The sequence below is a fragment of the Lycium ferocissimum genome, chromosome 3 (genome assembly GCF_029784015.1).
Source record: "Lycium ferocissimum isolate CSIRO_LF1 chromosome 3, AGI_CSIRO_Lferr_CH_V1, whole genome shotgun sequence".
NCBI lineage: Eukaryota > Viridiplantae > Streptophyta > Magnoliopsida > Solanales > Solanaceae > Lycium > Lycium ferocissimum.
In genome coordinates, this window is record NC_081344.1 from 4,655,496 (window position 1) to 4,669,267 (window position 13,772).

The window sequence follows — 13,772 nt, forward strand, 5'->3', positions numbered from 1 at the left end:
GTAAGACAGTCTAAAGTAGAACTCACACCTAATTAATGAAATAATTCATGTCCTTTTTCATATTTCCAATTGTGTTTGGTTAATGCTGGATTTATAGATATTCTAGGAGTCGAAGGATATTGAACCAGATAAATTAATTAAATATTTATGTATCTCCGTTATTTTTATGATGGTGGTATCCGAGTCAGCTTGTACGCACCTTAATTATTACTTGGAGTACCTTTTATCCCCACCAGCACAAGTATGGGATAATTCTGTCCACCGAGACTTGTAAGCAGATGTGACTAAACCACCTACTAATTTTGCCTTCGTTGAAACTTGAAACTGGACCTCATAGTTCTTCTCTCAATTCAACGACCACTTGGCCGTGGCCTTTGATGCTGAAAATTTGTTGAGAGGCTTGTGATACAATATTCCCATGAATTTAAGGCTTTGATTAGTAGAAATTGGGTTTTGTTAAAGGAATTAGTAATGGTTTTGATTACTTTCCTTACTTATCATCTAAGAATTGCATAAATTAAACTATAAATACAAATCAATCTCTTGGATCATATGTTTTATGCCTGCTTGCAGGTTTTCCTATTTTCACTTGAATTGGAAATATTAGACAAGGGAATGAAAGACAGTTATGTGTTCCAGCTTTTTAAGTGAAACGAGTTACATATGCTTAAAGCATGAGGCAAAGCATATATTGGATGAAATATGAATTGCACCAAAAGCAATGTCATTCCAAGCCATTGCTTTGAAAACAAGGTAAATTTCATCAAAAGGCAAAATTTGTACTTTTACCACTCAAACAAAATAGCTCATAGTTGAAGCACCTTCACAACAAGTAACAATTAACGATCTGTCCTTTTTTATAAACCGAAAAAAGAAAACCAATCACATGGCTATAGTAATTTCTCCGATCCAATTTGTTTGGTATAGTTTGGCTCGCAATATATTTAAGAAAGAAGTATATAAAAACAATAATCACATAGGCCCAAGAGCTCGATCACCCATTGTCACCCATTGCCATAAAAGGGAAAGGTTTACCGATACCCGATTGGCTGATTTTGCCTCGGCCATTTAATTTGTGTCCTTTTTTAAAAAAAAAAAAAAAAATTTGCATGTGTACCTACTTCAAGACAACTTCAGACATCTATATAGCTGAAGTTCAGTTACTTTGGCCTCACTTCAGTCATTTTTGCTTGAACTTAGTCATAAATAGTTAACGTTCAGTCAATTTTGTGTGAAGTTCAGCCATGTGTGCATGAACTTCGAACAAAAATGACTGAACTCCAACCATTTTTATCTGAACTTCAATCATATTTAATCTTGTTTGTCAAACTAACTTCAAACACCGCATATATGAAGTGGATATGTATGCACAAATTTTAAAAAGACAATTACAAATTAAATGACGGTATCAAAACAAGATGACCAGTAAAAAATTTACGCTTGAATAAATGTTCAAGCTCAAATACAAAACCCAAAAAGAATCTAAATACTATACCAAGTCAAGGGAATAACTTCTTACAATTAGAGCATGTCCACAACTTGGTCATATCTAAAATCCACCACCATTAGCCGTTAGGGCAATTTGCACGATTGCCCTTCATATGGACTGGTCTTTAATTTTGCCCCTCAATTGCCTGGTCTTTAATTTTTGCCCTTCGCTTAAAAAGGTAGCCAAAAATGTCCTGAGGTTCTGAGTTCGAAATCCAGCAAAGTAAAAAATAAGTAATAATTTCGCAAGGCGTAGGTTTCTATGAACCTATGCCTTTTCGGGCGAAGTTACATAGAACCTATGCCAGAGATGACAGACTTTGCCTTGTAAGGCAAGCTTTGCTTTATAAGACAGACTTGAAACCTATGCCTATTCGGGCGAAGTTACATAGAACCTATGCCAGAGATGACAGACTTTGCCTTGTAAGGCAAGCTTTGCTTTATAAGACAGACTTTTAGTTATGCTTTAAGGCAACGTCTGCCGCATAAGGCAGACTTTTTGCAAAAGCCTTGCCTTGCGATTTTTTTTTTTTTTTTTTTTTTTTGTGGATAAAGGGGGGGGGGGGGGGGGTTTCGAACCCAGAACCTCGGGTATTTTTTGCCACCTTTTTAAGCGAAGGACATAATTTAAAGACCACCCCAAAAGAAGGACAATCGCGCAAGAAAATGATATAATATGGCCCGTAATATATGAAGCGGAAGCAAAGGGAGGCTATTAGGCCCGAAACATCTTTGGCCCGATCCATTGGATTTAGGCCCACAAACTTATGGGCAAACTACATAAATGACAAACTTTTGGGCTTTAATCAAGCCACATAGCAAATGTTTCAATATTTACATTTTGAAGAACTACAACCGCCAAAACGGTTGTACACGTTTTTTTCACCGTATTCGTTTTTTATTTTTATTTGTATTCATGAATACAACAAAAAAAAAAATTCCTATTTTTTCACTATATTCATGAAAATGACTATCTGTATTTATAAATTGGCTTGTTGTATTCATAAATACACAGAGTAAAAAATGTATACATAAAAATTTATATGCACCATAAATTCACAAACAACATATTTTTCGGTATGTATACAACAAATACAGGTGTATACAACATAGATACACCAAAAAAATTAACAAAAACTGGCGAAAAACACTGTATACAACATATGTACACCAAAAAAAAAAAAAAACGAATACACTCAAAAATTGAATACAAAAAATAAAATTGATTGTATTCATTTGTATACAGGCGTAACTTCACTCTATTCATTTGTATACAAAAAGATTTCTTCGAAAACGCGAAAATATCGTATACGGTGATGTAAGTATACACAAATCGAAAAAAAAAAAAAAACTTTCGAAAAATATGTATACAGTGTATGTATACACAGATCTGGAAAAAAACTTTCGGTCAAAAATTCCGATCAGATCCGTGTACGCCTTCTTCTCCTTCACCTTCTTTTCTCCGTCATCATCACCGTCACCTTCAGATCTCACCGGAAAAGCTATAGATTTGTAGCTCGTCGTCGCTCCGGCAAAAAACACTGTATGCCTTTGCTCAGATCAGTCGTAGATCAGAGCTTTCTTTCTTTTTTTTTTTTTTTTTTTTTTGCTTCCAACAATGCTCAGATCCGTCGGTATTGGCTCTTTTCCGGCGTAGACCTGGGTTTTTTTCCCTTTTTGGCGCCGGAGAAGAAAGGAAAAAGGGGCACGGCCGGAGAAGAAAGGAAAAAGGGGAAGGGGCTGGCAGTGACGGTGGTTAAGGGGCACGGCATTTCGTCGAAGGTCCGGCGGTCGCTGGTGGCCGGCGGCGGAGCATTGGGGAGAAGAGGGGGGAGAGAGATGGGAGGGTTGAGTTGGAAGTGAATAGTGTGATGGGTATTCTACTTTGTGTGTGTGTATATATATATATATATATGTATATATAGTTACTAAATGTCATTAATACACAAATGTTTGCTATGAGAAGTAATGAAGTTAAACTATAGCTATTAAATGTCAATACCCACTATATGTTTGTTATGTCATGTAGTTATCCCCAAACTTATTAGGTTAGTCTTGTAGTTGAGGATTTTTATTTTTATTTTTTGTTTTGCAACAAAATAGAGAATTTTAAGAAAATAAATAAAAAAGAACTTGACTATTTTATCGACAAGTTTTACGTTGCATACATGGGACAGGGACACGCACGTCATGAGTTTGAAGCAGAATTAATAACAGTAAGAAGAATTGATAACAGTACTTAAGCAAGAAGGATAGAGAGACAGACCTACAATTAACAATTGGGTTTAAAAACGAGATATAACAAATATTTCGTTTATTTAAAAAAGAGGTAGAGGTCAAGTTGTGTGCTAAATAAATAAGCTATCTTTTGTATGGCATAGAGTTTAATATAAATAATTTTTTAGAGTTTAATATAAATAATTTTTTCAAACAGGTTCAAAGAAACCAACACCAAAAGGCGCCACCTCATTGCACATCCAACTTGACCGTAGCCCCAATTTTTAATGGTCAAAACTTTACAAATTAGAGAACAATATAAACACAATTGGTCGGACAATTTACAAAGACAATTTAATTTAATTGACTAGGAAATGGATGAATAAGTTTTTTTAAGATATGAAAAAAGGAATTAAATAAAAAGAACTTACCCTTATCTGCTTCAATGACTGGAGTTACAATTCAAACAGGTTCAGGAGTAACTTATGTGTTTTTTCCAAAAAATATAAAGTACAAAGCATTCTTGACTAGGAAATGGATGAATAAGTTTTTTTAAGATATGAATTAAATAAAAAACCCTTATCTGCTTGGAAACTGGAGTTACAATTGCTGCCGGTGCAACTTCATGGAAAATTTACGTGGGAATACAATCCGGCCAAAACATTGGCACAAAACGGCTCAGGTTTTAGCTTTTGGCATCTGATAGCCCAAATACAAATAATGTACATCAAATAATGTATAATACATATGTATATCAAATAATGTATATCACACAATGTATACAAATACTTATGATAACATATAATGTATATCTAACAATCCACAAATGTATCACACGAGTTTTAACAATATAATATAATGGGAAATATAATGCATCACACTTCTCAATGTATCACATTATTTATAAACAAACCCTCTCACATATAATCTGGCCCATGATTCGGGCAATTTTGTCTACTTAAACTCCATTAGCAGTGAATCCACCATCAACATATATAATTTGGCCTGTGATATATGAAGCAGCAGGGAAGCAAAGGAAGGCTATCGTGCCAGCAATTTCCTCTGGCTTTCCGGGTCGACCCATAGGAGTTCGAACAATATATTTGTCCATTTCTTCTTTTTGCGCAGGATTCTGCAGTGAGGGAGATCATTAAAATAAAATATATAAAGAAAACTTAATTACTTTGAACATTATTCGCTTAGCGTACTGTTTTGTTATAGTTACTGTCCCTTTTTCCTTTTTGACCTACTTTATTTTTGCTTTGTTTTGAGCCGAGGGTCTATCGAAAATAACCTCTCTCTACCTCCCAAGATAGGGGTAAGGTCTACTTACAGTCTATCCTCCCTAGACCCCACTTGTAGAATTATACAGGGTATGTTGTTGTTGTTCACTACTTTGAAAATATGAATTTAATTCCATTTCTTTAAATAAATTAGAAAAAGTGTACTTGTACTATATTAAACTAAAAAGGAATTTACTAAGGAATAATTTCACTTACAGTCTGCTTGATTAAATTTTTGTGAAGTAAAAAATGTTTATGTCAGAGAGCTGGAGTGTTTGACCAAATTTATAAGACAAAAATAAGTGTTTTCGAGGAGTACTAGAAAATAAGTAGTTTTTCTCGAGAAGAACTTCAGAATATTGGTCAGGCACAAATGGCTATTCTAATATTGCAATACTATTCAAAATTGATTACACATATTGTTACTCTCCAAAAGCACTTTTTTTTAACAAAAAAAAAAAAAAAAAAAAAAATACTTTTCAAAATAAGCAAATTTTAAAAATTTGGCCAAACAAACTAAAAGATTATTTTCATTGTATAAATTAGAAGTGTGATTGTAGTAGCTTAAACTAGAAAGAAGTTTACTAAGGAATAATTTCACTTGAGCTCGTGAGGCTTCTTTTGGAAAAAGCATAAGTACAAAGCATTCTTGACTAGAAAATTAAATGAGATAAATAAAAAATTTAATGTACTTCAAAAAAGGGATTAAAATAAAAAGACCTTACCTTAATTGATGCTTCCATACCTTGGGTTAAAATTACTGCTGGTGCAACTGTATTAACACGAATTTTGTCCATGGCCCACTCACATGCCAAATTCTTTGTCAGTTGATTTATTGCTCCTACAGAGAGAAATTAAAATTAGGTCTACTTAGTATTTGGCCAAGCTTATTTTCCTCCCAAAAGTACTTATTTTTTTAGTAAGTGCTTATTTAAAAAAAGTGAGGTGTTAGACTAAGCTTTTGGAGAAAATAAGTGTTTTTGTGGATTAGCAGAAGCAATTTTTTAAAAGCTAAAAAATTAGTTTTTCCCCAAAAGCACTATTTGAAAAGTACTTTTGAGAAAAAATACACGTAGAAGCACTTTTAAAAGCTTGGTCAAACACTAATTGCTACTCAAAAGTGGTTTTTAAATTAATTGGTCAAATACAAACTGTTTTTGGCTAAAAATGGATTTTTTTAAAAGTACTTTTTAAAATAAGCTGATTTTAGAAGCATGACCAAACAGGCTATAAGATAATATTAGAGTAACTACTTCAATAAATTTATGTGGATTTTTGAAATTCAAGTTTCTTCAACATGCAGTGTATTCAAAAAAAAAAAAAAAAAAAAAAAAAAAGGAAAAGGGTCAAATATACCCCTCGTTATACTTTGAGTCCAAATATACCCCTCATCCGTTAAAGTTATCCAAGGTTAATATATGATCCTACGTGTCATTAACATTTGATGAGGTGGCATGCTACTTCATCACCTCTAACCCATTTTACCTTCTCCTCTATTTGTTCTTCCACAAATAAAATTTCCTTCCCCTCCACCACCGTTGTCACCATTACCGGTTAAAATATGCCTCTCTCCAAAGTGGAATCTCCGACCACATTTTCGTCGGAATGTCAGTTTTCTGTTTTCGGCGATTACTCCGCGGTGTAAACATCTGTTAATGAGCTTGGAAGGGTCAATACTCCGTTTCCAAACTCTGTTAATGAGTTTGAGTTTGGAAGGGTCAATTTCCCAGTCGTGTCTTTGCCCGCATTTGACGACGGAGGAATTAGATAGAGAGAGAGCGGCGTGACGATGGCGATGGCGTCTCTTCGTAAGCGGTAGAGTAGTTAACGCACGAATCATCCAACAATTTCTTCTTATTGCTGCTCTTTCCCATAGTCCATGCCCTGTTAAAGTGCCTCTCCAGTTGTTCATCCAAACTCTTCAAATCAATTTGATTAGCTCTCACAAACCCATCACTCCCCTTCTCCATTTCTTTTTCTACGTACTGCGTTCAAATTGATGGATTTTGGGTAATGGACTAGATAGTGCGTACTGATTGGGTGTTTGGTATTTAGTGTTTTACTACTTTTGGAAATGTGGCCGGAGATTCCACTTTGGAGAGAGGCATATTTTAACTGGTAATGGAGGCAATGGTGGTAGAGGGGAGGAAATTTTATTTGTCGAAGAACAAATAGAGGAGAAGGTAAAATGGCTTAGGGGTGATGAGGTGGCATCCCACGTGGCATGCCACCTCATCAAATGTTCGCACGTAAGATTATATATCCACCTTGGACAATTTTAACGGATGAGGGGTATATTTGATCCAATAGTATAATGGTAGGGGTATATTTGGACCCAAAGTATAGCGAGGGGCATATTTGGCCCTTTTTCGATAGTACAGGGGTATATTTGGTCCTTTTCCGGAAAAAAAGCACATGTTTGAATTTTATTTTATTTTTAAAAAAATGAGAATCATCATTTTTCAATGGTCTCGACGATGGAATAAGTAAAAGGTATTTAAAATATAAATAACATATATGATGGAGATGAAATTAGAATGAAACCTTTTGAGACTTTTGGTAAAATTTTCTCCCTGATTTAAACTTAAAGTTAATAAAGTGCTTTAGTACAAAGAAAATATGGTACTCCGCCCTTCCCACTTTGTTTTTCATATTTTGATTGAGCGCGATTTTTTTTTTTTTTAAAGAAAAACTTTTAAAATTTGTGAGTTTTAACATTTCATAATATTTGTGTAGCTATAAAACTTTCGAAATTTATGGTTATAAATATGTCATAGTGCTTGTCTAGCTATCAAAACTATTAAGGGATTTGAAGTTTATAAGTTCTTATAACAACCTCAAGTTAACCTATGTTAATAATTGAGTCAACAGTCAAATATTTATAGATATCTAATATATTTTTTAATATATAGGCAAGAGTTATTGTGTTCACGTGAACCCATAACTAATCCTCTAGATCCGCCAATGATTGCGAGAAAAACTTCTCATTAAAGAAAAATATAGGAATGTGCTATTCTTTTTAAAATGGATTAATAAAAAGATAATGTCAAACACGATAGAATGAGGAGTATTATTTTAAAAAAGTAAAAAGACGGGTAGAAATGTTACCTTTGGAAGCAGAATAAAGAGACAGAAAAGGCAGAGCTGAAAAGCTAGCAATTGAAGAGACAAAAGTAACATTGCCATTTTCAGATGCCTTCAACAAGGGATAAGCAATTTGACATAAATGATAAGCTGCTTCAAAATTAGTTCCCATTATGATGTTGTAATCTTCTGCTGTGAAATCTTTAGTTTCCTTATATATTCCAACTCCAGCATTATTTACCTAATCATGAACAAATTGATCAAACAATTGTTGTAATTTATGTTTATTTTTCATGTACTGTTACTTTATAACTAACTTATGTACTCTCTCACATTACTTAAATCATATTAGAAACAATGGACGATTTTGTCAAAATTCGGTCAAAAATATGAATTTTTTGCCGGAAAGTTGTCTGGAAGAATTCTCGACGAGCATAATATTTTCGATGAGTCCTTTAGTATGTGCGTGTTTCCAGTAGTGTTTACTAGAACCCACAATGTAAAAACTCTACTATACAAAATTAAATTGCTTAAATTTCAATTACAAAATAGTTTTATAACTACATGTTGCTCGAACTCTTCAAAAATATTAACAGTTGCATGTCTCCAAAAATAACGCATTCCTGAAGTATCAGACACGCACACGACAACATCTTTTTTAGAGTTCTAGGCTTCCAACAACATAGGTTTATAGTAAGTGTCGGTTTGATTTTTTGCAAAGCAGTGTAATTAGCAACTAACTTGAAATTAGATAGAACTTCAATTAATATAGATGGGTTAAAGTCTAACCAAAATATTGAGCTTTCCATTAAAAACATGTCCAATAGTCTGTATAAGCTTCTCACGTTCAGTACGCAATAATAAGTCACAAACAGAACCTTCAACTTTAAGTCCCTTTTTTCTCCAAATCTGAAGGCATTCTTGCAGCTCCTTTTCATTACGTGAACATGTATAAACTGTCGCTCCAAAACTTGCCAATTCTTCCACTACTGCATACCTAAAACCCCAATAGCCAAAGTAAAAAAGACGAGGTTTTCACCTTCAGACATAAATAATACTTCTCTAGAAAATTCAAAGAAAAAGTGGATACGATTGATAATAAATCAATATCACCAAATGTTGTTAAGTTTTAACTTTAATCAATGAACTATGTATTAATCAATGAACTATGCAGGGAACCAGATTCAGGTTTAAATTTGAAGATCTTTTTTATTTTCATACCAGGAAGGGAGGAACAGGGAAGAATAGATTCAGGAAAGAAAACACTGAATTTGTGAGAAAATTATTCAATGCAATTGATCCTGATGGGACAAAATTTAGATAAATTCGATTGGGATAAAAAAGAACCAGTAAGAAAAATACCTTGTTGGTCACATGAGTTAATTACCAAATTGAAACAACAAACGGGTAAATATAAAAAAGGATGTACCACTGGATCATAAACGTGTAGTGACATAAACACTCGTATAAATACAGATACGTCCATGATAACTAGTGAAAATTAAAAGAAAAATCATTTCAGTGTCAAATATCAAAGCTAATTTCACTCCGAAAAGTAGAAATTAGCAAAATAATTAGAGAGGCAGGGCCAGCTCAACGGAATTGGTGGCCTAAAGCCAACTTTAAGAAAGGGCCCTTAAATTTAATTAATAAAAATTTATATATGTTTACTTGATTTCATTCCTTTTCATTTTGCAATGATGATGTATGGTGTATGGGATCAGCTTGTACGTATCTTGACCATTCATTCGACAACATATTAGCTTTTTCTATCGAAGATAACTGCTGACTCTACTAATTTTGTACTACTAAGTAGATGTTAAAATAACTTTATATTTGGGATAATCCTAAGTCTGTTTTGAATTGAATTAGTGGTTCGATCCTCTCTTTATAAGAATTAATCAACTCTAAAAGATGTATAAGAGACTTTGTATGTCTTTCTACTGTCAATATCATCATTAAATTGGATGTTTATTACGAAATTTAAGTATAGAATTTGACCAACCATTTTGAAATATATTTTTCATCGTATTGACCCAAAAAGAAATGTGACTTATAGACAGTACTTATTGTATAATTTTAAACATTTAATTTTAAAAATATAGAGTTAATTTATTCCAAAATTGACTTTAAAAAAGCAAAAAGTGTCACATAATTAAGACTGAGGAATATTTATCTAAATGACTTCTATTTGTTTCTAAATAATCTCTATGACATTCCCCAAATAACAAGCATAAATCTATTTTTTTTTAATAATAGTGATATATATATATATTTTATATTGATAATAAACATATATAAGTTTGTACTGTTTTTATGGATATATATATATATATATATATATATATATTATGTTCAAAACACCATTAATATAACATTGTAGGTTGTGCTCCGTATTTAAAACTTTATTATATTCGTGTTTGCTACGAATACAAAGTCGGCAAAAATTTATTAATACTTTTTAAAAGAGAAGACCTGTTTAAAAGAAAACTATTTTCCTCTCTTTGAGATAAAACAATAGCAATATTTAAGCATTACTTTCAATTTTAATTCGATTAATTTAAAGGTGTGAAATACTTATTATTTTTTTTCAAATTTTGATTTGGATAATTCTAATTCAAATTATTAAATTAATTTTACATGTTTAGAACGAAACAAAGTAGAAATTGATTTTCTATTTAAACGAAGAAATACTATTTTTTAATTTTTGGTAAATATTCTCGGTTTAGCTCATTTTACTTGTCATGTTGTCTTTTGCATGTTTTTTTAAGGAAACGTCAATTAGAATTATAATTTGACTAATTTACCTTATTCATTATTTGATCTCCATTTGATATTAATCTCTTTTCACATTTATTAGAGTAAGAATAAAAATGAAAAAGTAATTAAATTCTATCTTATTTTAAAATATAAATATTTTAAGTATATTTATTTTAGTAAACATAACAAATAAGTGACATGGCGGAATAGCAAATACAACAATTAAATATCTAGATTAGATGTCATGCTAATATAAGAAAAGAAAGGAAATTGTATGTATTTGGCTACTTAACCTTTTGAAGAAAAGCAATAATATGGGATCCATGTTTTTTGCTGTGCAATAATTTCATTTGCTCCACTAATGGGTTGATACGCATGTCTAATAAATCACTATTATTGACTTGATGGGGATACTTTGGGAATTACATGAATATTATTTGATTTTTTAATATATGGGGTACACGTTTTTTTTTTTTTTTTTGACATTGCTTGTTTTTTTAATATGGGGTCCACTTTTTTTTCATGAGTTTGGAGAGGGTGGGGTTCACTTTTTTTTTCTTAATGAGTTTGGAGAGGGTGGGGTCCATTTTTTTGAAAAAATATTGCTTGGTGTTTTTAGTATGGGGTCCACCTTTTTTTTTTTTTTTTAAGAGTGGTCGACGACGAAACGTGGGTAAGCCGTCTTACATATATAGAAAAATAGAAATATAATAAAGTATTTCTATTTACTTTTTAGAAGAGTTGGTAATATAAAGTATAAAATGTCATTTTTTTGCCCTTAAATAAAAAAGTAGGTGGGACCACAAAGGATTTTTTTGCCCATAAATAAAAAAGTGGGATCAAAGGACGGACGACGATCTTCGCTTATTTATATATAGTAATATATATATATATATATATATATATATATATATATATATATATATATATATATATTATGTTCAAAATACGATTAATATAACATCATAGTTTGTGCTTCGTATTAACAACTTTATTATAGTAGTGTTTGCTACGAATACAAAGTTGGCAAAAATTTATTAATACTTTTTAAAAGAGAAGACTTATTTAAAAGGAAACTATTTTTCCTCTTTGAGATAAAACAATAGCAATATTTAGCGTGACGTTGATACTTTGAATTTTAATTCGATTAATTTAAAGGTGTAAAATATTCTATTGCTACTGTATGTAGATTGAGCCTAAACAATACTTATTATTTTTTATCAAATTTTGATTTGGATAATTCTAATTCAAATTATTATATTAATTTTACATGTTTAAAATGAAACGAAGTAGAAATTTGATTTTCTATTTAAATGAAGAACTACTATTTTTTTAATTTTTGGTAAATATTTTTGGTTTAGCTCATTTTACTTGTAATGTTGTCCTTTGCACGGTTTTTTAAGGAAACGTCAATTAGAATTATAATTTCACTAATTTACCTTAATAATTATTTGATCTCCATTTAATATTATTTTTTCTTTTACGACATTAATCTCTTTTCACATTTGTTAGAGTAAGGAAAAAAATGATTAAGGAAACGTCAATTAGAATTATAATTTCACTAATTTACCTTATTAATTATCTGATCTCCATTTAATATTATTTCTTCTTTTGTGACATTAATCTCTTTTCACATTTATTATAGTAAGGAAAAAAAATGAAAAAGTAATTAAATTCTATCTTATTTTAAAATATAAGTATTTTAAGTATATTTATTTTAGTAAACATAACAAATAAATAACATGATGGATCTAAATTACATCTTAGGCTAATATAAAAAAGAAAGAAAATTGTATGATTTGGCTACTTAACCTTTTGAAGAAAAGCAATAATATGGAGTCCATGTTTTTTCTTTGTACAATAATTTCATTTCTGTAATGGATTGATACGCATGTGGCAATAATCCATCATTATTGATTTAATGATATACTTTGGAAATTACATGAATATTGTTTGATTTTTTAATATGGGATGCACTTTTTTTTTGACATTGTTTGTTTTTTAATATGGGATTACTTTTTTTTTAAATTACTTGATTTTGTTAATATGGCCCACTTTTTTTTTTTTTTTTAGTGAGTTTGGAGATGGTGGTTTCCACTTTTTTTTTTTCTTCTTCTTTTTTTTTTTAAAAAAAAAAATATTGATTGGTGTTTAATATGGTGCCACGCTTTTTTTTTCACGACGGATGACAAAGCATGGGTCTAAGCCCATGCTTCTATATAGTTTAAATTAAATAAATAAATATATATATGAAAATGGGGGGGGGGGGGGGGGGGGGCTAAAGCAATTGCTTTAGTTGCTTGTCCCTTGAGCCGGTAGTGTACAGAGGGAACATCTATTTTATTTCCATTAAAACTACTACTAAAGTACTATATACTTGGATTTATATAAATGGAAGAGTAAAGGGGAAAATATAAAACTCACCCTATGCCTTTGGAGCCACCAGTAACAAGGGCAGTGGTGCCTTTGAGACTCCATCTTCCTCTCAATATTTCCTCGTTATCTTTTGATTCTGCCATTTGTGGTTGTCTATGTTTTTCTGCAACTGCTTAAAAATGAGATTTTAAAGCCTTGATGGTCACTTTGTCATATATACTATATGATATATATAGGGACAGAAAATGGTTTCATGTGTGTATACAACAGAAAAGCTAGTTTAGCACGTCTATACCTGTTCCACACAATTTACCAAATTGTGTCTAGAGTCAATGTGCCCATCGATTTTGACTAAGAGTATGTGGTTGCAATTTAAAGCCTTGGTTTGTCATTCTTTCTTTTTCAACTCTCCTCCTTTTTTCAACACTCTCTCCCTTTCTCTTTTTTTTAAACTTATTTTTTCCTTTTTTAACTCTCTTACTTTTTTCAATTCTCTCTTTTCTTTTCGACTCTTTTCTTTCCTATTTAGAGCCCGTTTGGATTGACTTATAAATTGATCAAATC

The 13,772-nt window shown here is 31.4% G+C and overlaps 1 protein-coding gene across 3 annotated transcripts; it reads right to left on the minus strand.

Moving 5' to 3' along the window:
- Positions 1–4,495: 4,495 nt before the first annotated feature.
- On the minus strand, positions 4,496–13,525 carry LOC132049379 (tropinone reductase 1-like). 3 transcript variants are annotated; one of them, XM_059440142.1, is made up of 5 exons: positions 13,257–13,523; positions 8,862–9,069; positions 8,097–8,313; positions 5,714–5,829; positions 4,506–4,837 (listed from the first exon to the last, which is right to left on the minus strand). In XM_059440142.1, the coding sequence occupies exons 1-5, from the start codon at positions 13,349–13,351 to the stop codon at positions 4,664–4,666; spliced, it is 810 nt and encodes a 269-aa protein (XP_059296125.1). In that variant the 5' UTR covers positions 13,352–13,523; the 3' UTR covers positions 4,506–4,663. The 3 variants fall into 3 exon arrangements, with proteins under 3 accessions (XP_059296127.1, XP_059296125.1, XP_059296126.1); XM_059440143.1 differs by having other exon boundaries at positions 4,556–4,837; positions 5,734–5,829; XM_059440144.1 differs by lacking the exons at positions 5,714–5,829; positions 8,097–8,313 and having other exon boundaries at positions 4,496–4,837; positions 13,257–13,525.
- Positions 13,526–13,772: the final 247 nt, after the last annotated feature.

Coding starts and splice junctions, on each gene's coding strand:
- LOC132049379 (XM_059440142.1), bottom strand. CDS start 13,351: ATGGCAGAATCAAAAGATAACGAGGAAATATTGAGAGGAAGATGGAGT. Junction 9,070..13,256: donor GGTGGCTCCAAAGGCATAGG/GTGAGTTTTATA, acceptor TTGGGGTTTTAG/GTATGCAGTAGTGGAAGAAT. Junction 4,838..5,713: donor GTATGGAAGCATCAATTAAG/GTAAGGTCTTTT, acceptor CCCTCACTGCAG/AATCCTGCGCAAAAAGAAGA.